Below are 27,826 nucleotides of genomic sequence, written 5' to 3' on the forward strand. Positions count from 1 at the left end.
ATTTCACTGAGACGGCTTCAGGACCGGCTGTAGACTGACAATGCATTTCACTGAGACGGTTTCAGGACCTGCTGTAGACTGACAATGCATTTCACTGAGACGGTTTCAGACCCTGCTGTAGACTGACTTAATGCATTTCACTGAGACGGTTTCAGGACCTGCTGTAGACTGACTTAATGCATTTCACTGAGACGGTTTCAGGACCTGCTGTAGACTGACTTAATGCATTTCACTGAGACGGTTTCAGGACCTGCTGTAGACTGACTTAATGCATTTCACTGAGACGGTTTCAGGACCTGCTGTAGACTGACTTAATGCATTTCACTGAGACGGTTTCAGGACCTGCTGTAGACTGACTTAATGCATTTCACTGAGACGGCTTCAGGACCTGCTGTAGACTGACTTAATGCATTTCACTGAGACGGCTTCAGGACCTGCTGTAGACTGTGACCTAATGCATTTCACTGAGACGGTTTCAGGACACGCTGTAGACTGACTTAATGCATTTCACTGAGACGGCTTCAGGACCTGCTGTAGACTGACTTAATGCATTTCACTGAGACGGTTTCAGGACCTGCTGTAGACTGACTTAATGCATTTCACTGAGACGGTTTCAGGACCTGCTGTAGACTGTAACCTACTCTGCGTGTTCCACAGGATGTAGAACGGCTGGATGAGATCCCGGTGCAGCTTGAGGTTGTCCCATAAGATCTGGATCAACACGTGTTTACTGTCCTCTGACATCCAGTGGCGAGGGACCTGGAAGGACAGGGACAGACACACACACACCAGCTCAATGACAATATATATGACACACACACACCAGCTCAATGACAATATACAGTGCCTTGCGAAAGTAATGCTCTCACTTTCGCAAGGCACACACACCAGCTCAATGACAATATATCTGGAGGGAGACGTAGGGACAGGGAATAAGGGGTGAGGTGTATAGACAGGGAATAAGGGGTGAGGTGTATAGACAGGGAATAAGGGGTGAGATGTATAGACAGGGAATAAGGGGTGAGGTGTATAGACAGGAAATAAGGGGTGAGGTGTATAGACAGGGAATAAGGGGTGAGGTGTATAGACAGGGAATAAGGGGTGAGGTGTATAGACAGGGAATAAGGGGTGAGGTGTATAGACAGGGAATAAGGGGTGAGGTGTAGAGACAGGGAATAAGGGGTGAGGTGTATAAACAGGGAATAAGGGGTGAGGTGTATAGACAGGGAATAAGGGGTGAGATGTATAGACAGGGAATAAGGGGTGAGGTGTATAGACAGGGAATAAGGGGTGAGGTGTATAGACAGGGAATAAGGGGTGAGGTGTATAGACAGGGAATAAGGGGTGAGGTGTATAGACAGGGAATAAGGGGTGAGGTGTATAGACAGGGAATAAGGGGTGAGGTGTATAGACAGGGAATAAGGGGTGAGATGTATAGACAGGGAATAAGGGGTGAGGTGTATAGACAGGGAATAAGGGGTGAGGTGTATAGACAGGGAATAAGGGGTGAGGTGTATAGACAGGGAATAAGGGGTGAGGTGTATAGACAGGGAATAAGGGGTGAGACGTATAGACAGGGAATAAAGGGTGAGGTGTATAGACAGGGAATAAGGGGTGAGGTGTATAGACAGGGAATAAGGGGTGAGGTGTATAGACAGGGAATAAGGGGTGAGGTGTATAGACAGGGAATAAGGGGTGAGGTGTATAGACAGGGAATAAGGGGTGAGATGTATAGACAGGGAATAAGGGGTGGGGTGTATAGACAGGGAATAAGGGGTGAGACATATAGACAGGGAATAAGGGGTGAGGTGTATAGACAGGGAATAAGGGGTGAGACATATAGACAGGGAATAAGGGGTGAGATGTATAGACAGAGAATAAGGGGTGAGACATATAGACAGGGAATAAGGGGTGAGGTGTATAGACAGGGAATAAGGGGTGAGACGTATAGACAGGGAGTGTATAGACAGTGTTCCCTACCGTAGATCCCCTGTTACAGTGCTCTGAGGTCAGTATGAGTCCAGGCAGGTTGCTGGGCAGGTCCAGACGTCTGAAGGACCAAACCAGGTTCCAGTAGATGATAGGATGGTGGTCCACCACGGCTGACACTGTGATAACAGGGTCTCCCTCGTTCTCCAGCAGGGACTCCAGCTCCTTCCACAGCACCAGGGGACTCAGGTAGGGTACTGTGACTGGTTCTGGGTGGTGGAGACGCCACTCCATATCAACACTCAGGGGGTCCTGGGGGGGTTAAGGGTCAGGGTTAAAGTTGAGAAGTTAGGGGTCAGGGGTTAAAGTTGAGAAGTTAGGGGTCAGGGGTTAAAGTTGAGAAGTTAGGGGTCAGGGGTTAAAGTTGAGAAGTTAGGGGTTAAAGTTGAGAAGTTAGGGGTCAGGGGTTAAAGTTGAGAAGTTAGGGGTTAAAGTTGAGAAGTTAGGGGTCAGGGGTTAAAGTTGAGAAGTTAGGGGTCAGGGTTTAGAGTTGAGAAGTTAGGGGTTAAAGTTGAGAAGTTAGGGGTCAGGGGGTTAAAGTTGAGAAGTTGTGTGTGTGTGTGTGTGTGAATGTGTGTGTGTGTGTGTGTGTGTGTGTGTGTGAATGTGTGTGTGTGTGTGTGTGAATGTGTGTGTGAATGTGTGTGTGTACTGTGTGTGTGTACTGTGTGTGTGTGTGTGTGTGTGTGTGTGTGTGTACTGTGTGTGTGTGTGTGTGTGTGTGTGTGTGTGTGTGTGTGTGTGTGTGTACTGTGTACTGTGTGTGTGTGTGTGTGTGTGTGTGTGTGTGTGTGTGTGTGTGTGTGTGTGTACTGTGTGTGTGTGTGTGTGTGTGTGTGTGTGTGTGTGTACTGTGTGTGTGTGTGTGTGTGTGTGTGTGTGTGTACTGTGTGTGTGTGTGTGTGTGTGTGTGTGTGTACTGTGTGTGTGTGTGTGTGTGTGTGTGTGTGTGTGTGTGTGTGTGTGTGTGTGTGTGTGTGAGAACACAGTATAATGTGTGTTTTGGGGGTCTGTCTCACGCTGGCCTCGTTGAGTCGGCTGGGCAGGCTGCCTGAAGTGGGTACATTGTGGTTGAGTGGAGTTGGTTCCTCCATGGGGTCAAAGGCACTGACACTCCGCACCATAGCTGACCCCGGGGACAGGGCCCCCTGACGCCGCTCTGTAGGGATCTCTATACCCTGGGCCCTGGACGACGACAGCCTGGGGACGGACGGACGGACGGACGCAGTACACACACACACACACACACACAGTACACACACACACACACACACACAGTACACACACACACACACACACACACAGTACACACACAGTACACACAGTACACACACACACACACACACACACACACACACACACACAGATCAGTGTTAGGACCAGGAGGAGCTCCTGGTATCGGTTGCAGATAGTTTCAGCAGGCGGCTGCTTCAAACACCTTCTCTAATGAGACGTCACGTGATCCAACAGAAACCCAACTGAGGAGGGAGAGAGGACACTACCACTATACTAACACTGACTAATAGTCTCTGGTCACTAACAGAGAGAGAGGACACTACCACTATACTAACACTGACTAATAGTCTCAGGTCACTAACAGAGAGAGAGGACACTACCACTATACTAACACTGACTAATAGTCTCTGGTCACTAACAGAGAGAGAGGACACTACCACTATACTAACACTGACTAATAGTCTCAGGTCACCAACAGAGAGAGAGAGGACACTACCACTATACTAACACTGACTAATAGTCTCAGGTCACTAACAGAGAGAGAGGACACTACCACTATACTAACACTGACTAATAGTCTCTGGTCACTAACAGAGAGAGAGGACACTACCACTATACTAACACTGACTAATAGTCTCAGGTCACTAACAGAGAGAGAGAGGACACTACCACTATACTAACACTGACTAATAGTCTCAGGTCACTAACAGAGAGAGAGGACACTACCACTATACTAACACTGACTAATAGTCTCAGGTCACTAACAGAGAGAGAGAGGACACTACCACTATACTAACACTGACTAATAGTCTCAGGTCACTAATAGAGAGAGAGAGGACACTACCACTATACTAACACTGACTAATAGTCTCAGGTCACTAACAGAGAGAGAGGACACTACCACTATACTAACACTGACTAATAGTCTCAGGTCACTAACAGAGAGAGAGGACACTACCACTATACTAACACTGACTAATAGTCTCTGGTCACTAACAGAGAGAGAGGACACTACCACTATACTAACACTGACTAATAGTCTCAGGTCACTAACAGAGAGAGGACACTACCACTATACTAACACTGACTAATAGTCTCAGGTCACTAACAGAGAGAGAGAGGACACTACCACTATACTAACACTGACTAATAGTCTCAGGTCACTAACAGAGAGAGAGGACACTACCACTATACTAACACTGACTAATAGTCTCTGGTCACTAACAGAGAGAGAGGACACTACCACTATACTAACACTGACTAATAGTCTCAGGTCACTAACAGAGAGAGGACACTACCACTATACTAACACTGACTAATAGTCTCAGGTCACTAACAGAGAGAGGACACTACCACTATACTAACACTGACTAATAGTCTCTGGTCACTAACAGAGAGAGAGGACACTACCACTATACTAACACTGACTAATAGTCTCAGGTCACTAACAGAGAGAGAGAGGACACTACCACTATACTAACAGTGACTAATAGTCTCTGGTCACTAACAGAGAGAGAGGACACTACCACTATACTAACACTGACTAATAGTCTCAGGTCACTACCAGAGAGAGAGAGGACACTACCACTATACTAACACTGACTAATAGTCTCAGGTCACTAACAGAGAGAGAGAGAGGACACTACCACTATACTAACACTGACTAATAGTCTCTGGTCACTAACAGAGAGAGAGGACACTACCACTATACTAACACTGACTAATAGTCTCAGGTCACTAACAGAGAGAGAGGACACTACCACTATACTAACACTGACTAATAGTCTCAGGTCACTAACAGAGAGAGAGAGGACACTACCACTATACTAACACTGACTAATAGTCTCAGGTCACTAACAGAGAGAGAGAGGACACTACCACTATACTAACACTGACTAATAGTCTCAGGTCACTAACAGAGAGAGAGAGGACACTACCACTATACTAACACTGACTAATAGTCTCAGGTCACTAACAGAGAGAGAGAGGACACTACCACTATACTAACACTGACTAATAGTCTCAGGTCACTAACAGAGAGAGAGAGGACACTACCACTATACTAACACTGACTAATAGTCTCTGGTCACTAACAGAGAGAGAGGACACTACCACTATACTAACACTGCCTAATAGTCTCAGGTCACTACCAGAGAGAGAGGACACTACCACTATACTAACACTGACTAATAGTCTCTGGTCACTAACAGAGAGAGAGGACACTACCACTATACTAACACTGACTAATAGTCTCAGGTCACTACCAGAGAGAGAGGACACTACCACTATACTAACACTGACTAATAGTCTCAGGTCACTAACAGAGAGAGAGAGGACACTACCACTATACTAACACTGACTAATAGTCTCTGGTCACTAACAGAGAGAGAGAGGACACTACCACTATACTAACACTGACTAATAGTCTCAGGTCACTAACAGAGAGAGAGAGGACACTACCACTATACTAACACTGACTAATAGTCTCAGGTCACTAACAGAGAGAGAGAGGACACTACCACTATACTAACACTGACTAATAGTCTCTGGTCACTAACAGAGAGAGAGAGGACACTACCACTATACTAACACTGACTAACAGTCTCAGGTCACTAACAGAGAGAGAGGACACTACCACTATACTAACACTGACTAATAGTCTCTGGTCACTAACAGAGAGAGAGGACACTAACACTATACTAACACTGACTAATAGTCTCAGGTCACTAACAGAGAGAGAGGACACTACCACTATACTAACACTGACTAATAGTCTCAGGTCACTAACAGAGAGAGAGAGAGGACACTACCACTATACTAACACTGACTAATAGTCTCAGGTCACTAACAGAGAGAGGACACTACCACTATACTAACACTGACTAATAGTCTCAGGTCACTACCAGAGAGAGGACACTACCACTATACTAACACTGACTAATAGTCTCTGGTCACTACCAGAGAGAGAGAGGACACTACCACTATACTAACACTGACTAATAGTCTCAGGTCACTAACAGAGAGAGAGGACACTACCACTATACTAACACTGACTAATAGTCTCAGGTCACTACCAGAGAGAGAGAGGACACTACCACTATACTAACACTGACTAATAGTCTCAGGTCACTAACAGAGAGAGAGAGGACACTACCACTATACTAACACTGACTAATAGTCTCAGGTCACTAACAGAGAGAGGACACTACCACTATACTAACACTGACTAATAGTCTCTGGTCACTACCAGAGAGAGAGAGGACACTACCACTATACTAACACTGACTAATAGTCTCTGGTCACTAACAGAGAGAGAGAGGACACTACCACTATACTAACACTGACTAATAGTCTCTGGTCACTAACAGAGAGAGAGGACACTACCACTATACTAACACTGACTAATAGTCTCAGGTCACTAACAGAGAGAGAGAGGACACTACCACTATACTAACACTGACTAACAGTCTCAGGTCACTAACAGAGAGAGAGGACACTACCACTATACTAACACTGACTAATAGTCTCTGGTCACTAACAGAGAGAGAGGACACTAACACTATACTAACACTGACTAATAGTCTCAGGTCACTAACAGAGAGAGAGGACACTACCACTATACTAACACTGACTAATAGTCTCAGGTCACTAACAGAGAGAGAGAGAGGACACTACCACTATACTAACACTGACTAATAGTCTCAGGTCACTAACAGAGAGAGGACACTACCACTATACTAACACTGACTAATAGTCTCAGGACACTACCACTATACTAACACTGACTAATCACTACCAGAGAGAGGACACTACCACTATACTAACACTGACTAATAGTCTCTGGTCACTAAGAGAGAGAGGACACTACCACTATACTAACACTGACTAATAGTCTCAGGTCACTAACAGAGAGAGGACACTACCACTATACTAACACTGACTAATAGTCTCAGGTCACTAACAGAGAGAGAGAGGACACTACCACTATACTAACACTGACTAATAGTCTCAGGTCACTAACAGAGAGAGAGAGGACACTACCACTATACTAACACTGACTAATAGTCTCAGGTCACTAACAGAGAGAGAGGACACTACCACTATACTAACACTGACTAATAGTCTCAGGTCACTAACAGAGAGAGAGGACACTACCACTATACTAACACTGACTAATAGTCTCAGGTCACTAACAGAGAGAGAGGACACTACCACTATACTAACACTGACTAATAGTCTCTGGTCACTACCAGAGAGAGAGGACACTACCACTATACTAACACTGACTAATAGTCTCTGGTCACTAACAGAGAGAGAGAGGACACTACCACTATACTAACACTGACTAATAGTCTCTGGTCACTAACAGAGAGAGAGGACACTACCACTATACTAACACTGACTAATAGTCTCAGGTCACTAACAGAGAGAGAGAGGACACTACCACTATACTAACACTGACTAATAGTCTCAGGTCACTAACAGAGAGAGAGAGGACACTACCACTATACAAACACTGACTAATAGTCTCAGGTCACTAACAGAGAGAGGACACTACCACTATACTAACACTGACTAATAGTCTCAGGTCACTAACAGAGAGAGAGAGGACACTACCACTATACTAACACTGACTAATAGTCTCAGGTCACTAACAGAGAGAGAGGACACTACCACTATACTAACACTGACTAATAGTCTCAGGTCACTAACAGAGAGAGAGAGGACACTACCACTATACTAACACTGACTAATAGTCTCAGGTCACTAACAGAGAGAGAGAGGACACTACCACTATACTAACACTGACTAATAGTCTCAGGTCACTAACAGAGAGAGAGGACACTACCACTATACTAACACTGACTAATAGTCTCTGGTCACTAACAGAGAGAGAGGACACTACCACTATACTAACACTGACTAATAGTCTCAGGTCACTAACAGAGAGAGGACACTACCACTATACTAACACTGACTAATAGTCTCTGGTCACTAACAGAGAGAGAGGACACTCCCACTATACTAACACTGACTAATAGTCTCAGGTCACTAACAGAGAGAGGACACTACCACTATACTAACACTGACTAATAGTCTCAGGTCACTAACAGAGAGAGGACACTACCACTATACTAACACTGACTAATAGTCTCAGGTCACTAACAGAGAGAGGACACTACCACTATACTAACACTGACTACTAGTCTCTGGTCACTAACAGAGAGAGAGAGGACACTACCACTATACTAACACTGACTAATAGTCTCAGGTCACTAACAGAGAGAGGACACTACCACTATACTAACACTGACTAATAGTCTCTGGTCACTAACAGAGAGAGGACACTACCACTATACTAACACTGACTAATAGTCTCAGGTCACTAACAGAGAGAGAGGACACTACCACTATACTAACACTGACTAATAGTCTCTGGTCACTAACAGAGAGAGGACACTACCACTATACTAACACTGACTAATAGTCTCAGGTCACTAACAGAGAGAGGACACTACCACTATACTAACACTGACTAATAGTCTCAGGTCACTAACAGAGAGAGAGGACACTACCACTATACTAACACTGACTAATAGTCTCAGGTCACTAACAGAGAGAGAGAGGACACTACCACTATACTAACACTGACTAATAGTCTCAGGTCACTAACAGAGAGAGAGAGGACACTACCACTATACTAACACTGACTAATAGTCTCTGGTCACTAACAGAGAGAGAGGACACTACCACTATACTAACACTGACTAATAGTCTCAGGTCACTAACAGAGAGAGAGGACACTACCACTATACTAACACTGACTAATAGTCTCTGGTCACTAACAGAGAGAGAGAGGACACTACCACTATACTAACACTGACTAATAGTCTCAGGTCACTAACAGAGAGAGAGGACACTACCACTATACTAACACTGACTAATAGTCTCTGGTCACTAACAGAGAGAGAGGACACTACCACTATACTAACACTGACTAATAGTCTCTGGTCACTAACAGAGAGAGAGAGAGAGGACACTACCACTATACTAACACTGACTACTAGTCTCAGGAAACTAAATGGCTAGGGGTGGTAGACTAGGGGTGGTAGGCTAGTGGTGGTAGGCTAGGGGTGGTAGGCTAGGGGTGGTAGGCTAGGGGTGGTAGGCTAGTGGTGGTAGGCGAGGGGTGGTAGGCGAGGGGTGGTAGGCGAGGGGTGGTAGGCTAGGGGTGGTAGACTAGGGGTGGTAGGCTAGTGGTGGTAGGCTAGGGGTGGTAGGCGAGGGGTGGTAGGCTAGGGGTGGTAGGATAGGGGTGGTAGACTAGGGGTGGTAGGCTAGTGGTGGTAGGCTAGGGGTGGTAGGCTAGGGGTGGTAGACTAGGGGTGGTAGGCTAGTGGTGGTAGACTAGGGGTGGTAGGCGAGGGGTGGTAGACTAGGGGTGGTAGGCGAGGGGTGGTAGGCTAGGGGTGGTAGGATAGGGGTGGTAGGCTAGGGGTGGTAGGATAGTGGTGATAGACTGGGGGTGGTAGGATAGGGGTGGTAGGCTAGGGTTGGTAGGATAGGGGTGGTAGGATAGGGGTGGTAGGATAGGGGTGGTAGGCTAGGGGTGGTAGGCTAGGGGTGGTAGGATAGGGGTGGTAGGATAGGGGTGGTAGGCTAGGGGTGGTAGGCTAGGGGTGGTAGGATAGGGTTTATCGGAGAGGATGGTGGTGGGACAAGGGTTGGTGCGTAGTGTGTAAGTGTGTAGTGCGTTGTGTATAGTGTGTAGTGTTTAGTGTTTTAGTGTGTCGTGTTTAGTGCGTAGTGTATAGTGCAGTGTACCTGCTGTTACCAGAGCAGCCCTCTACAGTGATCCTGGGTGAGAGAGGAGACAGGACAGTAGTGGGACAGGGAGTGGACAGAGTGGACGTCCCGGTGTCCAGACCGGTGGACACAGAGTAGGACGATGACACAGCCTCGTCCGCTGACGGACTGCTCTTCAGGTAGAACCTGAAGGTGAGAGGAGGAGAGGAGGTGAGGAGGAGAGGAGGTGTGATATCAGGGGAACAGAGGAGGTGTGATATCAGGGGAACAGAGGAGGTGTGATATCAGGGGAACAGAGGAGGTGTGATATCAGGGGAACAGAGGAGGTGTGATATCAGGGGAACAGAGGAGGTGTGATATCAGGGGAACAGAGGAGGTGTGATATCAGGGGAACAGAGGAGGTGTGATATCAGGGGAACAGAGGAGGTGTGATATCAGGGGAACAGAGGAGGTGTGATATCAGGGGAACAGAGGAGGTGTGATATCAGGGGAACGGAGGAGGTGTGATATCAGGGGAACAGAGGAGGTGTGATATCAGGGGAACAGAGGAGGTGTGATATCAGGGGAACAGAGGAGGTGTGATATCAGGGGAACAGGGGAGGTGTGATATCAGGGGAACAGAGGAGGAGAGGAAGTGTGATATCAGGGGAACAGAGGAGGAGAGGAGGTGTGATATCAGGGGAACAGAGAAGGAGAGGAGGTGTGATATCAGGGGAACAGAGGATGAGAGGAGGTGAGGAGGAGAGGTGGTGTGATATCAGGGGAACAGAGAAGGAGAGGAGGTGAGGAGGAGAGGAGGTGTGATATTAGGGGAACAGAGGAGGTGTGATATCAGGGGAACAGAGGAGGTGTGATATTAGGGGAACAGAGGAGGTGTGATATCAGGGGAACAGAGGATGAGAGGTGGTGTGATATCAGGGGAACAGAGGAGGTGTGATATCAGGGGAACAGAGGAGGTGTGATATCAGGGGAACAGAGGAGGTGTGATATTAGGGGAACAGAGGAGGTGTGATATCAGGGGAACAGAGGAGGTGTGATATTAGGGGAACAGAGGAGGTGTGATATCAGGGGAACAGAGGAGGTGTGATATCAGGGGAACAGAGGAGGTGTGATATCAGGGGAACAGAGGAGGAGAGGAAGTGTGATATCAGGGGAACAGAGAAGGAGAGGAGGTGAGGAGGAGAGGAGGTGTGATATTAGGGGAACAGAGGAGGTGTGATATCAGGGGAACAGAGGAGGTGTGATATTAGGGGAACAGAGGAGGTGTGATATCAGGGGAACAGAGGATGAGAGGAGGTGTGATATCAGGGGAACAGAGGGGGTGTGATATCAGGGGAACAGAGGAGGTGTGATATCAGGGGAACAGAGGAGGTATGATATCAGGGGAACAGAGGAGGTGTGATATCAGGGGAACAGAGGAGGAGAGGAAGTGTGATATCAGGGGAACAGAGAAGGAGAGGAGGTGAGGAGGAGAGGAGGTGTGGAGGAGAGGAGGTGTGATATCAGGGGAACAGAGGAGGTGTGATATCAGGGGAACAGAGGAGGTGTGATATCAGGGGAAAAGAGGAGGTGTGATATCAGGGGAACAGAGGAGGTGTGATATCAGGGGAACAGAGGAGGTGTGATATCAGGGGAACAGAGGAGGTGTGATATCAGGGGAACAGAGGAGGAGAGGAGGTGTGATATCGGGGGAACAGAGGAGGAGATGATGTGTGATATCAGGGGAACAGAGGAGGTGAGGAGGTGTGATATCAGGGGAACAGAGGAGGTGAGGAGGTGTGATATCAGGGGAACAGAGGAGGTGTGATATCAGGGGAACAGAGGAGGTGTGATATCAGGGGAACGGAGGAGGTGTGATATCAGGGGAACAGAGGAGGTGTGATATCAGGGGAACAGAGGAGGTGTGATATCAGGGGAACAGAGGAGGAGAGGAGGTGTGATATCAGGGGAACAGAGGAGGTGTGATATTAGGGGAACAGAGGAGGAGAGGAGGTGTGATATCAGGGGAACAGAGGAGGTGTGATATCAGGGGAACAGAGGAGGTGTGATATCAGGGGAACAGGGGAGGTGTGATATCAGGGGAACAGAGGAGGAGAGGAAGTGTGATATCAGGGGAACAGAGAAGGAGAGGAGGTGTGATATCAGGGGAACAGAGGAGGAGAGGAGGTGTGATATCAGGGGAACAGAGAAGGAGAGGAGGTGTGATATCAGGGGAACAGGGGAGGTGTGATATCAGGGGAACAGAGGAGGTGTGATATCAGGGGAACAGAGGAGGTGTGATATCAGGGGAACAGAGGAGGTGTGATATCAGGGGAACAGAGGATGAGAGGAGGTGAGGAGGAGAGGAGGTGTGATATCAGGGGAACAGAGAAGGAGAGGAGGTGAGGAGGAGAGGAGGTGTGATATTAGGGGAACAGAGGAGGTGTGATATCAGGGGAACAGAGGAGGTGTGATATTAGGGGAACAGAGGAGGTGTGATATCAGGGGAACAGAGGAGGTGTGATATCAGGGGAACAGAGGAGGTGTGATATCAGGGGAACAGGGGAACAGAGGAGGTGTGATATTAGGGGAACAGAGGAGGTGTGATATTAGGGGAACAGAGGAGGTGTGATATTAGGGGAACAGAGGAGGTGTGATATCAGGGGAACAGAGGAGGTGTGATATCAGGGGAACAGAGGAGGTGTGATATCAGGGGAACAGAGGAGGTGTGATATCAGGGGAACAGAGGAGGTGTGATATCAGGGGAACAGAGGAGGAGAGGAAGTGTGATATCAGGGGAACAGAGAAGGAGAGGAGGTGAGGAGGAGAGGAGGTGTGATATTAGGGGAACAGAGGAGGTGTGATATCAGGGGAACAGAGGAGGTGTGATATCAGGGGAACAGAGGATGAGAGGAGGTGTGATATCAGGGGAACAGAGGGGGTGTGATATCAGGGGAACAGAGGAGGTGTGATATCAGGGGAACAGAGGAGGTATGATATCAGGGGAACAGAGGAGGTGTGATATCAGGGGAACAGAGGAGGAGAGGAAGTGTGATATCAGGGGAACAGAGAAGGAGAGGAGGTGAGGAGGAGAGGAGGTGTGGAGGAGAGGAGGTGTGATATCAGGGGAACAGAGGAGGTGTGATATCAGGGGAACAGAGGAGGTGTGATATCAGGGGAAAAGAGGAGGTGTGATATCAGGGGAACAGAGGAGGTGTGATATCAGGGGAACAGAGGAGGTGTGATATCAGGGGAACAGAGGAGGTGTGATATCAGGGGAACAGAGGAGGAGAGGAGGTGTGATATCGGGGGAACAGAGGAGGAGATGATGTGTGATATCAGGGGAACAGAGGAGGTGTGATATCAGGGGAACAGAGGAGGTGAGGAGGTGTGATATCAGGGGAACGGAGGAGGTGTGATATCAGGGGAACAGAGGAGGTGTGATATCAGGGGAACAGAGGAGGTGTGATATCAGGGGAACAGAGGAGGTGTGATATCAGGGGAACAGAGGAGGTGTGATATCAGGGGAACAGAGGAGGAGAGGAGGTGTGATATCAGGGGAACAGAGGAGGTGTGATATTAGGGGAACAGAGGAGGAGAGGAGGTGTGATATCAGGGGAACAGAGGAGGTGTGATATCAGGGGAACAGAGAAGGAGAGGAGGTGTGATATCAGGGGAACAGAGGAGGTGTGATATCAGGGGAACAGAGGAGGAGAGGAGGTGTGATATCAGGGGAACAGAGGAGGTGTGATATCAGGGGAACAGAGGAGGTGTGATATCAGGGGAACAGAGGAGGTGTGATATCAGGGGAACAGAGGAGGTGTGATATCAGGGGAACAGAGGAGGAGAGGAGGTGTGATATCAGGGGAACAGAGGAGGTGTGATATCAGGGGAACAGAGGAGGAGAGGAGGTGTGTATATCTAGTGTACCTCCCAGGTCCTCTCAGGTCTCTGATCTCTACATTCAGGAAGGGGAGGAAGGGGTTCCCACAGAAGGGACAGGTGGTGTTGAGGTTGGAGTCGTCAGCCGTCCATCCTGCCATGATCTCCTCGTCGTACACCAGACCGTCACACGTCTTACAGCGAGAACAGCTGGAGATCAACAGCTGGAAACACACACAGCAGAGCCAAGATGGGACGTTAGGTCAATCAGGGGTCTGCACAAAATGGCAGAGACCCCCCCCCCCTGGCCTGGTTGTATGAATGAGAAGAGTCCTTGGTCCCTTTGTCTCGCATGTCATTGATACTTGATTGATCGTCCTATCTGGCTTCGTTTCAATGTTCCTGTGAGTTGTTCTGGTTTAGTTTGAGAGGTCTGTAAGTGTGGTGCCCTCACCTCCATGGCGTAGTTCTGGAAGACACTGGTATTGCTGGTGTAGCGAGACGAGCCCAGATCAGAGCAGTCTGGGGGAGGAAAGCCTGGAGGAGAGACAGGACACAACCGGGAGAAGGAGCACACCATCATCCATGAACATCTGCTATCATTGGTGTCAGCAGTAAACAGTCTCTGATGGCTAGCCGTTAGCGAAGCGCTAACTCAGGGCAGCACATTTCCATGTCAGCAGTGCCAGTGCACTACTTGTTGCACAGTAGATGCTAATGAGACAGGAGAAGGGCAGAGGGTCTGAGTAGCATGATTGAAGAGCTCCAATCAGACTTTACCTCAATCCCCTCAACTGCACAAGGCATCGTCTGCTGGCCTAGTTTGGTAAGAGTCCTTTCTCCCTCCCCTACATCCTGTCTGATCCTAGCTCCACCCTCTCCCTCCTCCTCAGTGACAGGACAGTACCTGGTTGTCTGATCCTAGCTCCACCCTCTCTCTCCTCTTCAGTGACAGGACAGTACCTGGTTGTCTGATCCTAGCTCCTCCCCCTGTCTCTCTCCTCCTTAATGACAGGACAGTACCTGGTTGTCTGATCCTAGCTCCTCCCCCTCTCTCCTCCCCAGTGACAGGACAGTACCTGGTTGTCTGATCCTAGCTCCACCCTCTCTCTCCTCCTCAGTGACAGGACAGTACCTGGTTGTCTGATCCTAGCTCCACCCTCTCTCTCCTCCTCAGTGACAGGACAGTACCTGGTTGTCTGATCCTAGCTCCTCCCCCTCTCTCTCTCCTCCTCAGTGACAGGACAGTACCTGGTTGTCTGATCCTAGCTCCTCCCCCTCTCTCTCTCTCCTCTTCAGTGACAGGGCAGTACCTGGTTGTCTGATCCTAGCTCCACCCTCTCCCTCTCTCTCCTCCTCAGTGACAGGACAGTACCTGGTTGTCTGATCCTAGCTCCTCCCTCTCTCTCCTCCTCAGTGACAGGACAGTACCTGGTTGTCTGATCCTAGCTCCTCCCTTTCTCTCTCCTCCTCAGTGACAGGACAGTACCTGGTTGTCTGATCCTAGCTCCTCCCCTTTCTCTCTCCTCCCCAGTGACAGGACAGTACCTGGTTGTCTGATCCTAGCTCCTCCCCCTTTCTCTCTCCTCCCCAGTGACAGGACAGTACCTGGTTGTCTGATCCTAGCTCCTCCCCCTCTCTCCTCCCCAGTGACAGGACAGTACCTGGTTGTCTGATCCTAGCTCCTCCCTTTCTCTCTCCTCCTCAGTGACAGGACAGTACCTGGTTGTCTGATCCTAGCTCCACCCTTTCTCTCTCCTCCTCAGTGACAGGACAGTACCTGGTTGTCTGATCCTAGCTCCTCCCCCTCTCTCTCCTCCTCAGTGACAGGACAGTACCTGGTTGTCTGATCCTAGCTCCTCCCCCTCTCTCTCTCCTCCTCAGTGACAGGACAGTACCTGGTTGTCTGATCCTAGCTCCGCCCCCTCTCTCTCTCCTCCTCAGTGACAGGACAGTACCTGGTTGTCTGATCCTAGCTCCTCCCCCCCTCTCTCTCCTCCTCAGTGACAGGACAGTACCTGGTTGTCTGATCCTAGCTCCTCCCTCTCTCTCTTCCTCAGTGACAGGACAGTACCTGGTTGTCTGATCCTAGCTCCCCCCCCTCTCTCTCCTCCTCAGTGACAGGACAGTACCTGGTTGTCTGATCCTAGCTCCTCCCCCTCTCTCTCCTCCTCAGTGACAGGACAGTACCTGGTTGTCTGATCCTAGCTCCGCCCCCTCTCTCTCTCCTCCTCAGTGACAGGACAGTACCTGGTTGTCTGATCCTAGCTCCTCCCCCTCTCTCTCCTCCTCAGTGACAGGACAGTACCTGGTTGTCTGATCCTAGCTCCTCCCCCTCTCTCTCTCTCCTCCTCAGTGACAGGGCAGTACCTGGTTGTCTGATCCTAGCTCCTCCCCCTCTCTCTCTCCTCCTCAGTGACAGGACAGTACCTGGTTGTCTGACCCTAGCTCCTCCCCCTCTCTCTCTCCTCCTTAATGACAGGACAGTACCTGGTTGTCTGATCCTAGCTCCTCCCTCTCTCTCCTCCTCAGTGACAGGACAGTACCTGGTTGTCTGATCCTAGCTCCTCCCTCTCTCTCCTCCTCAGTGACAGGACAGTACCTGGTTGTCTGATCCTAGCTCCTCCCTCTCTCTCCTCCTCAGTGACAGGACAGTACCTGGTTGTCTGATCCTAGCTCCTCCCTCTCTCTCCTCCTCAGTGACAGGACAGTACCTGGTTGTCTGATCCTAGCTCCTCCCCCTCTCTCTCTCCTCCTCCGTGACAGGACAGTACCTGGTTGTCTGATCCTAGCTCCTCCCCCTCTCTCTCTCCTCCTTAATGACAGGACAGTACCTGGTTGTCTGATCCTAGCTCCTCCCCCTCTCTCTCTCCTCCTCAGTGACAGGACAGTACCTGGTTGTCTGATCCTAGCTCCTCCCCCTCTCTCTCTCTCCTCCTCAGTGACAGGACAGTACCTGGTTGTCTGATCCTAGCTCCTCCCCCTCTCTCTCTCCTCCTCAGTGACAGGACAGTACCTGGTTGTCTGATCCTAGCTCCTCCCACTCTCTCTCCTCCTCAGTGACAGGACAGTACCTGGTTGTCTGATCCTAGCTCCTCCCCCTCTCTCTCTCCTCCTCAGTGACAGGACAGTACCTGGTTGTCTGATCCTAGCTCCTCCCTCTCTCTCCTCTTCAGTGACAGGGCAGTACCTGGTTGTCTGATCCTAGCTCCTCCCCCTCTCTCTCTCCTCCTCAGTGACAGGACAGTACCTGGTTGTCTGATCCTAGCTCCTCCCCCTCTCTCTCTCCTCCTCAGTGACAGGACAGTACCTGGTTGTCTGATCCTAGCTCCTCCCCCTCTCTCTCTCTCCTCCTCAGTGACAGGACAGTACCTGGTTGTCTGATCCTAGCTCCTCCCCCCTCTCTCTCCTCCTCAGTGACAGGACAGTACCTGGTTGTCTGATCCTAGCTCCTCCCCCTCTCTCTCCTCCTCAGTGACAGGACAGTACCTGGTTGTCTGATCCTAGCTCCTCCCCCTCTCTCTCTCCTCCTCAGTGACAGGACAGTACCTGGTTGTCTGATCCTAGCTCCTCCCTCTCTCTCCTCTTCAGTGACAGGGCAGTACCTGGTTGTCTGATCCTAGCTCCTCCCCCTCTCTCTCTCTCCTCCTCAGTGACAGGACAGTACCCGGTTGTCTGATCCTAGCTCCTCCCTCTCTCTCCTCCTCAGTGACAAGACAGTACCTGGTTGTCTGATCCTAGCTCCTCCCCCTCTCTCTCTCTCCTCCTCAGTGACAGGACAGTACCTGGTTGTCTGATCCTAGCTCCTCCCCCTCTCTCTCCTCCTCAGTGACAGGACAGTACCTGGTTGTCTGATCCTAGCTCCTCCCCCTCTCTCTCCTCCTCAGTGACAGGACAGTACCTGGTTGTCTGATCCTAGCTCCTCCCTTTCTCTCTCCTCTTCAGTGACAGGGCAGTACCTGGTTGTCTGATCCTAGCTCCTCCCCCTCTCTCTCCTCTTCAGTGACAGGACAGTACCTGGTTGTCTGATCCTATCTCCTCCCTCTCTCTCCTCCTCAGTGACAGGACAGTACCTGGTTGTCTGATCCTAGCTCCTCCCCCTCTCTCTCTCCTCCTTAATGACAGGACAGTACCTGGTTGTCTGATCCTAGCTCCTCCCCTCTCTCTCTCTCCTCCTCAGTGACAGGACAGTACCTGGTTGTCTGATCCTAGCTCCTCCCCCTCTCTCTCTCCTCCTCAGTGACAGGACAGTACCTGGTTGTCTGATCCTAGCTCCTCCCCCCTCTCTCTCCTCCTCAGTGACAGGACAGTACCTGGTTGTCTGATCCTACCTCCTCCCCCTCTCTCTCCTCCTCAGTGACAGGACAGTACCTGGTTGTCTGATCCTAGCTCCTCCCCCTCTCTCTCCTCCTCAGTGACAGGACAGTACCTGGTTGTCTGATCCTAGCTCCTCCCCCTCTCTCTCTCTCCTCCTCAGTGACAGGACAGTACCTGGTTGTCTGATCCTAGCTCCTCCCTCTCTCTCTCCTCCTCAGTGACAGGACAGTACCTGGTTGTCTGATCCTAGCTCCTCCCTCTCTCTCTCCTCCTCAGTGACAGGACAGTACCTGGTTGTCTGATCCTAGCTCCTCCCCTCTCTCTCCTCCTCAGTGACAGGACAGTACCTGGTTGTCTGATCCTAGCTCCTCTCCCTCTCTCTCCTCCTCAGTGACAGGACAGTACCTGGTTGTCTGATCCTAGCTCCTCCCCCTCTCTCTCCTCCTCAGTGACAGGACAGTACCTGGTTGTCTGATCCTAGCTCCTCCCTCTCTCTCCTCCTCAGTGACAGGACAGTACCTGGTTGTCTGATCCTAGCTCCTCCCCCTCTCTCTCCTCCTCAGTGACAGGACAGTACCTGGTTGTCTGATCCTAGCTCCTCCCTCTCTCTCCTCCTCAGTGACAGGACAGTACCTGGTTGTCTGATCCTAGCTCCTCCCCCTGTCTCTCTCCTCCTCAGTGACAGGACAGTACCTGGTTGTCTGATCCTAGCTCCTCCCCCTCTCTCTCCTCCTCAGTGACAGGGCAGTACCTGGTTGTCTGATCCTAGCTCCTCCCCCTCTCTCTCCTCCCCAGTGACAGGACAGTACCTGGTTGTCTGATCCTAGCTCCTCCCCCTCTCTCTCCTCCCCAGTGACAGGGCAGAAATATGTTACCTGTCTGTCTGTGTGTGGAACTGTCCAGTCTGCTCCTCAGGGGACTGCGTCTGGATGGGCTTCTCCTTGGGCTCCTACGGGGCCCGGGGCCATTTCTCTGAGGGGAGGTGATGGAGCCGTCTGGGTCCCCCAGGCCCTCCTCATCCACATCCAACAGGGAGGAGCAGTCAGGGTCCATGCCCAGAGAGGACACACTCAGACGGTCACAGTTACCATCCTGGAGGGGGTGGACAATGGAGGTTCAGGAACAAAATAAATGTTGCTGTAATGTGTTTTGAGAATCTGAGAGGCACCAAGCTGCATTAGGTAGTGGGATGTGGACAAGACACTTTGATTCATGTCACACAGTATTACAAAATATCTTAAGCCATTCAGAAATGTGTTATTTTGACTGACGCACCAGCAGAACACCCTCCATTGACAAAGCGCTGAGCGTACCTTGGTGGGCGCGGTGTAGGAGGTGGCCAGGCGAGAGTACCACCGGCTAGCCTTCTCCGCCACACCTTTCCCTGCCGAGAACATGCTGCTCTTCAACACATCCAAGGTGGGGGTGAGGAGCTGGTCCAGGGCGAAGGAGGAGGAGGACAGAGACGGGGACAGCAAACCCAGGTCCCTGTCTCTCTCCCTCTCCCGGTAGGGGCTGGGCTGTGGGCTGGGGGTGGAGTGGGGACAGGGGGGTGAGGACCAGAGCCTCTGTCTGGCAGGCTGGGAGGGCGAGGGGGAGTTGTGGGTCCTGGAGCGAGGTAATGCTCCTGTCCTGAGAGGGGAGGTATGGGGGAGACTGGCCCGTCGAGGGGTGGTGATAAGTGGGGGAGGAGGGTGGAGGAACAGGGGGCTGGAGGGGTCCTGGAGGTCCATACTGGGTGTCCGGCTGTTCAGCGGAGAACCCATATGGTTCATGTACATCTCTATCTCCCTAGCCAGGTGGTCCTGGCGCCGGCCCGTAGGGGTCACGACCCCATCCATCTCTACTTCCAGGTCGTCCTCTCTGTCTCCCTGGGACTTGGACTCGGCCGCCAGGAGGGACAGCGGGTCGAAGCCTGTCTCGATCCCCGTTCGTTTAACGGTGCCCCGCCAGGCTGAGGCCACACCCACACCGCCATAGCTGGCGCTGCGTTCCACCGTCCTCTTCCGTGATTGGCTGGTTTTAGCAACGCTCTCTGTGGTTGGTCCGTCCAGATCTAGGTCCTCCAGATCAAAGATGGCGTCTGTATTATTCTTGTCATTCTGGTCCTCGTCACTCCAGTCCCTCTCCTCTCCGTCTTCAGGGCTGTCTCTACGTCTGCAGCGCCTGATGGAGAAATGAAGAAATCAGATTTGAAAAAAATAGATAAAAATACATTTTGATATTCATAATTTACTGATCCAAAAGGGGATATTTACTTTCAGAAGCAGAAACATCAAGATCTATGACCTCCCTCTCCCTTCATCAATACAGGTTACTCTCCCTTTATCAATACAGGTTACTCTCCCTTTATCAATACAGGTTACTCTCCCTTTATTAATACAGGTTACTCTCCCTTTATTAATACAGGTTACTCTCCCTTTATTAATACAGGTTACTCTCCCTTTATCAATACAGGTTACTCTCCCTTTATTAATACAGGTTACTCTCCCTTTATCAATACAGGTTACTCTCCCTTTATTAATACAGGTTACTCTCCCTTTATTAATACAGGTTACTCTCCCTCTCCCTTTATCAATACAGGTTACTGTCCCTCTCCCTTTATTAATACAGGTTACTCTCCCTTTATCAATACAGGTTACTCTCCCTTTATTAATACAGGTTACTCTCCCTTTATCAATACAGGTTACTCTCCCTTTATTAATACAGGTTACTCTCCCTTTATTAATACAGGTTACTCTCCCTCTCCCTTTATCAATACAGGTTACTGTCCCTCTCCCTTTATTAATACAGGTTACTCTCCCTTTATCAATACAGGTTACTCTCCCTTTATCAATACAGGTTACTCTGCCTTTATTAATACAGGTTACTCTCCCTCTGCCTTTATTAATACAGGTTACTCTCCCTCTATTAATACAGGTTACTCTCCCTTTATCAATACAGGTTACTCTCCCTTTATTAATACAGGTTACTCTCCCTCTACCTTTATTAATACAGGTTACTCTCCCTCTGCCTTTATTAATACAGGTTACTCTCCCTTTATCAATACAGGTTACTCTGCCTTTATTAATACAGGTTACTCTGCCTTTATTAATACAGGTTACTCTCCCTCTATTAATACAGGTTACTCTCCCTTTATCAATACAGGTTACTCTCCCTTTATTAATACAGGTTACTCTCCCTCTACCTTTATTAATACAGGTTACTCTCCCTTTATTAATACAGGTTACTCTCCCTCTGCCTTTATTAATACAGGTTACTCTCCCTCTGCCTTTATTAATACAGATTACTCTCCCTTTATTAATACAGGTTACTCTCCCTCTGCCTTTATTAATACAGGTTACTCTCCCTCTGCCTTTATTAATACAGATTACTCTCCCTTTATTAATACAGGTTACTCTCCCTCTACCTTTATTAATACAGGTTACTCTCCCTTTATTAATACAGGTTACTCTCCCTCTGCCTTTATTAATACAGGTTACTCTCCCTCTGCCTTTATTAATACAGATTACTCTCCCTTTATTAATACAGGTTACTCTCCCTCTGCCTTTATTAATACAGGTTACTCTCCCTCTGCCTTTATTAATACAGGTTACTCTCCCTCTCCCTTTATTAATACAGGTTACTCTCCCTCTCCCTTTATTAATACAGGTTACTCTCCCTCTGCCTTTATTAATACAGGTTACCCTCCCTCTGCCTTTATTAATACAGGTTACTCTCCCTTTATCAATACAGGTTACTCTCCCTTTATCAATACAGGTTACTCTGCCTTTATTAATACAGGTTAGTCTCCCTCTGCCTTTATTAATACAGGTTAGTCTCCCTCTGCCTTTATTAATACAGGTTACTCTCCCTTTATTAATACAGGTTACTCTCCCTTTATTAATACAGGTTACTCTCCCTCTCCCTCTATTAATACAGGTAACTCTCCCTTTATCAATACAGGTTACTCTCCCTCTGCCTTTATCAATACAGGTTACTGTCCCTTTATTAATACAGGTTACTCTCCCTCTGCCTTTATTAATACAGGTTACTGTCCCTTTATTAATACAGGTTACTCTCCCTCTCCCTTTATTAATACAGGTTACTCTCCCTTTATCAATACAGGTTACTCTCCCTCTACCTTAATTAATACAGGTTACTCTCCCTTTATTAATACAGGTTACTCTCCCTCTCCCTTTATTAATACAGGTTACTGTCCCTTTATTAATACAGGTTACTCTCCCTCTGCCTTTATTAATACAGGTTACTGTCCCTTTATTAATACAGGTTACTCTCCCTCTCCCTTTATTAATACAGGTTACTCTCCCTCTCCCTTTATTAATACAGGTTACTGTCCCTTTATTAATACAGGTTACTCTCCCTCTGCCTTTATTAATACAGGTTACTCTGCCTCTACGTTTATTAATACAGGTTACTCTCCCTCTCCCTTTATTAATACAGGTTACTCTCCCTTTATTAATACAGGTTACTCTCCCTCTGCCTTTATTAATACAGGTTACTCTCCCTCTGCCTTTATTAATACAGGTTACTCTCCCTTTATTAATACAGGTTACTCTCCCTCTACCTTTATTAATACAGGTTACTCTCCCTCTCCCTTTATTAATACAGGTTACTCTCCCTCTGCCTTTATTAATACAGACTACTCTCACTGAGATCGAATCTCTTTCACAAGATGTCAGCGGGTCAGTAACGTTCCACATCAATGATGTTCACCTGGTTCTACCCCCAGCTGCTCCAGCCCCCTCTGACCCTCCCAGGACTAACGACCGCGGCCTGTTGGTCTGGCTGAAGCTGGTCCCCTGGAGGATCTTGGTGTCTGCCCCCAGGTTCTCTGCTATCCTGGCTGGGTCAGTCTCTCCCTGGTGCAGTCCCAGACCCAACACTGGAGTGCCACTGCTACCAACCCTGTTGTCTCCACTCAGTCTGCACCCTCGCACACCCTGCCAGTCATGGCCTGGAGAGGAGGTGAAGAGGGGAGAGGATAGAAGAGGAGGGGAGAGGAGAAGAGGATGAGAGAGGAGGGGCGAGGAGGTGAGAGGAGGAGAGAGGGGAGACAATGGGAGAGGAGGAGAGGAGGGGAGAAGAGGAGAGAGGAGGTGAAAGGAGGGGAGAAGAGGTGAGGAGAGGTGAGAGGAGGGGAGAGGAGAAGAGAGGGGAGAGGAGGTGAGGGGAGGGGAGAGGAGAAGAGGATGGGAGAGACAAGAGGAGAGGAGGAGAGAGGAGAGGTGAGAGGAAAGGAGGGAGGAGAAGAGAGGAGGAAGGAGGAGGGGATGGACAAGGGGAGAGGAGGAGAGAGGAGAGGAGGTGAGAGGAGGGGAGGTGAGAGGAGGGGAGGTGAGAGGAAAGGAGGGAGGAGAAGAGAGGAGGAGGGGAGAGACAAGAGGAGAGGAGGAGAGAGGAGAGAGGAGGGGAGGTGAGAGGAAAGGAGGGAGGAGAAGAGAGGAGGAGGGGAGAGACAAGGGGAGAGGAGGAGAGAGGAGAGAGGAGGGGAGGTGAGAGGAAAGGAGGGAGGAGAAGAGAGGAGGAAGGAGGAGGGGAGAGACAAGGGGAGAGGAGGTGAGAGGAGAGGAGGAGAGGAGAGGAGGAAGGAGGAGGGGAGAGGAGGAGACTTTATTATCTCTCTATCTGTCATGGTCCTTTGAGCAGGAAAGACACTATTCTCCTGAAACATGACATGTTCTCCACAACATACAGTCAACTGAGTAAAGAGACATGTTCTCCACAACATACAGTCAACTGAGTAAAGAGACATGTTCTCCACAACATACAGTCAACTGAGTAAAGAGACATGTTCTCCACAACATACAGTCAACTGAGTAAAGAGACATGTTCTCCACAACATACAGTCAACTGAGTAAAGAGACATGTTCTCCACAACATACAGTCAACTGAGTAGAGAGACATGTTCTCCACAACATACAGTCAACTGAGTAGAGAGACATGTTCTCCACAACATACAGTCAACTGAGTAGAGAGACATGTTCTCCACAACATACAGTCAACTGAGTAGAGAGACATGTTCTCCACAACATACAGTCAACTGAGTAGAGAGACATGTTCTCCACAACATACAGTCAACTGAGTAGAGAGACATGTTCTCCACAACATACAGTCAACTGAGTAGAGAGACATGTTCTCCACAACATACAGTCAACTGAGTAGAGAGACATGTTCTCCACAACATACAGTCAACTGAGTAGAGAGACATGTTCTACACAACATACAGTCAACTGAGTAGAGAGACATGTTCTCCACAACATACAGTCAACTGAGTAGAGAGACATGTTCTCCACAACATACAGTCAACTGAGTAAAGAGACATGTTCTCCACAACATACAGTCAACTGAGTAAAGAGACATGTTCTCCACAACATACAGTCAACTGAGTAAAGAGACATGTTCTCCACAACATACAGTCAACTGAGTAAAGAGACATGTTCTCCACAACATACAGTCAACTGAGTAGAGAGACATGTTCTCCACAACATACAGTCAACTGAGTAAAGAGACATGTTCTCCACAACATACAGTCAACTGAGTAAAGAGACATGTTCTCCACAACATACAGTCAACTGAGTAGAGAGACATGTTCTCCACAACATACAGTCAACTGAGTAAAGAGACATGTTCTCCACAACATACAGTCAACTGAGTAGAGAGACATGTTCTCCACAACATACAGTCAAATGAGTAGAGAGACATGTTCTCCACAACATACAGTCAACTGAGTAGAGAGACATGTTCTCCACAACATACAGTCAACTGAGTAAAGAGACATGTTCTCCACAACATACAGTCAACTGAGTAGAGAGACATGTTCTCCACAACATACAGTCAACTGAGTAAAGAGACATGTTCTCCACAACATACAGTCAACTGAGTAAAGAGACATGTTCTCCACAACATACAGTCAACTGAGTAAAGAGACATGTTCTCCACAACATACAGTCAACTGAGTAAAGAGACATGTTCTCCACAACATACAGTCAACTGAGTAAAGAGACATGTTCTCCACAACATACAGTCAACTGAGTAAAGAGACATGTTCTCCACAACATACAGTCAACTGAGTAAAGAGACATGTTCTCCACAACATACAGTCAACTGAGTAGAGAGACATGTTCTCCACAACATACAGTCAACTGAGTAAAGAGACATGTTCTCCACAACATACAGTCAACTGAGTAGAGAGACATGTTCTCCACAACATACAGTCAACTGAGTAAAGAGACATGTTCTCCACAACATACAGTCAACTGAGTAAAGAGACATGTTCTCCACAACATACAGTCAACTGAGTAAAGAGACATGTTCTCCACAACATACAGTCAACTGAGTAGAGAGACATGTTCTCCACAACATACAGTCAACTGAGTAGAGAGACATGTTCTCAACACAACATACAGTCAACTGAGTAAAGGGACATGTTCTCCACAACATACAGTCAACTGAGTAAAGAGACATGTTCTCCACAACATACAGTCAACTGAGTAAAGGGACATGTTCTCCACAACATACAGTCAACTGAAAGGACATGTTCTCCACAACATACAGTCAACTGAGTAGAGAGACATGTTCTCCACAACATACAGTCAACTGAGTAAAGAGACATGTTCTCCACAACATACAGTCAACTGAGTAAAGAGACATGTTCTCCACAACATACAGTCAACTGAGTAAAGAGACATGTTCTCCACAACATACAGTCAACTGAGTAAAGAGACATGTTCTCCACAACATACAGTCAACTGAGTAAAGAGACATGTTCTCCACAACATACAGTCAACTGAGTAAAGAGACATGTTCTCCACAACATACAGTCAACTGAGTAAAGAGACATGTTTCACAACCAGTCAACATACAGTCAACTACAGTCAAAGTAGAGAGACATGTTCTCCACAACATACAGTCAACTGAGTAAAGAGACATGTTCTCCACAACATACAGTCAACTGAGTAAAGAGACATGTTCTCCACAACATACAGTCAACTGAGTAAAGAGACATGTTCTCCACAACATACAGTCAACTGAGTAAAGAGACATGTTCTCCACAACATACAGTCAACTGAGTAAAGAGACATGTTCTCCACAACCACAACTGATACAGTCAACTGAGTCAACTGAGAGACATGTTCTCCACAACATACAGTCAACTGAGTAAAGAGACATGTTCTCCACAACATACAGTCAACTGAGTAAAGAGACATGTTCTCCACAACATACAGTCAACTGAGTAGAGAGACATGTTCTCCACAACATACAGTCAACTGAGTAGAGAGACATGTTCTCCACAACATACAGTCAACTGAGTAGAGAGACATGTTCTCCACAACATACAGTCAACTGAGTAGAGACATGTTCTCCACAACATACAGTCAACTGAGTAAAGAGACATGTTCTCCACAACATACAGTCAACTGAGTAAAGAGACATGTTCTCCACAACATACAGTCAACTGAGTAAAGAGACATGTTCTCCACAACATACAGTCAACTGAGTAGAGAGACATGTTCTCCACAACATACAGTCAACTGAGTAGAGAGACATGTTCTCCACAACATACAGTCAACTGAGTAAAGAGACATGTTCTCCACAACATGCAGTCAACTGAGTAAAGAGACATGTTCTCCACAACATACAGTCAACTGAGTAGAGAGACATGTTCTACACAAAATACAGTCAACTGAGTGAAGAGACATGTTCTACACAACATACAGTCAACTGAGTAAAGAGACATGTTCTCCACAACATACAGTCAACTGAGTAGAGAGACATGTTCTACACAAAATACAGTCAACTGAGTGAAGAGACATGTTCTACACAACATACAGTCAACTGAGTAAAGAGACATGTTCTCCACAACATACAGTCAACTGAGTAAAGAGACATGTTCTCCACAACATACAGTCAACTGAGTAAAGAGACATGTTCTCCACAACATACAGTCAACTGAGTAAAGAGACATGTTCTCCACAACATACAGTCAACTGAGTAGAGAGACATGTTCTCCACAACATACAGTCAACTGAGTAGAGAGACATGTTCTCCACAACATACAGTCAACTGAGTAAAGAGACATGTTCTCCACAACATGCAGTCAACTGAGTAAAGAGACATGTTCTCCACAACATACAGTCAACTGAGTAGAGAGACATGTTCTACACAAAATACAGTCAACTGAGTGAAGAGACATGTTCTACACAACATACAGTCAACTGAGTAAAGAGACATGTTCTCCACAACATACAGTCAACTGAGTAGAGAGACATGTTCTACACAAAATACAGTCAACTGAGTGAAGAGACATGTTCTACACAACATACAGTCAACTGAGTAAAGAGACATGTTCTCCACAACATACAGTCAACTGAGTAAAGAGACATGTTCTCCACAACATACAGTCAACTGAGTAGAGAGACATGTTCTCCACAACATACAGTCAACTGAGTAAAGGGACATGTTCTCCACAACATACAGTCAACTGAGTAAAGAGACATGTTCTCCACAACATACAGTCAACTGAGTAGAGATACATGTTCTCCACAACATACAGTCAACTGAGTAGAGAGACATGTTCTCCACAACATACAGTCAACTGAGTAAAGAGACATGT

The 27,826-nt window shown here is 48.1% G+C and overlaps 1 protein-coding gene across 1 annotated transcript in view; it reads right to left on the reverse strand.

Annotated features, from left to right (window-relative positions):
- Positions 1-641: 641 nt before the first annotated feature.
- Positions 642-27,826, reverse strand: part of LOC135536016 (C-myc promoter-binding protein-like) — a gene marked incomplete at its 3' end in the record, with an annotated part of 158,165 nt that continues 130,980 nt past the window's right edge. The window contains exons 25-33 of the mRNA XM_064962411.1: positions 22,927-23,167; positions 19,524-20,376; positions 19,086-19,302; positions 14,348-14,430; positions 13,942-14,117; positions 10,051-10,218; positions 3,009-3,189; positions 1,981-2,241; positions 642-759 (exon numbers count right to left, since the gene is read on the reverse strand). Of these exons, the coding sequence (XP_064818483.1) occupies positions 642-759; positions 1,981-2,241; positions 3,009-3,189; positions 10,051-10,218; positions 13,942-14,117; positions 14,348-14,430; positions 19,086-19,302; positions 19,524-20,376; positions 22,927-23,167 (2,298 nt within the window). The remainder of the gene's footprint in view (positions 760-1,980; positions 2,242-3,008; positions 3,190-10,050; positions 10,219-13,941; positions 14,118-14,347; positions 14,431-19,085; positions 19,303-19,523; positions 20,377-22,926; positions 23,168-27,826) is intronic.

Source organism: Oncorhynchus masou, unplaced genomic scaffold (genome assembly GCF_036934945.1).
Source record: "Oncorhynchus masou masou isolate Uvic2021 unplaced genomic scaffold, UVic_Omas_1.1 unplaced_scaffold_545, whole genome shotgun sequence".
NCBI classification, from domain to species: Eukaryota; Metazoa; Chordata; class Actinopteri; order Salmoniformes; family Salmonidae; genus Oncorhynchus; species Oncorhynchus masou.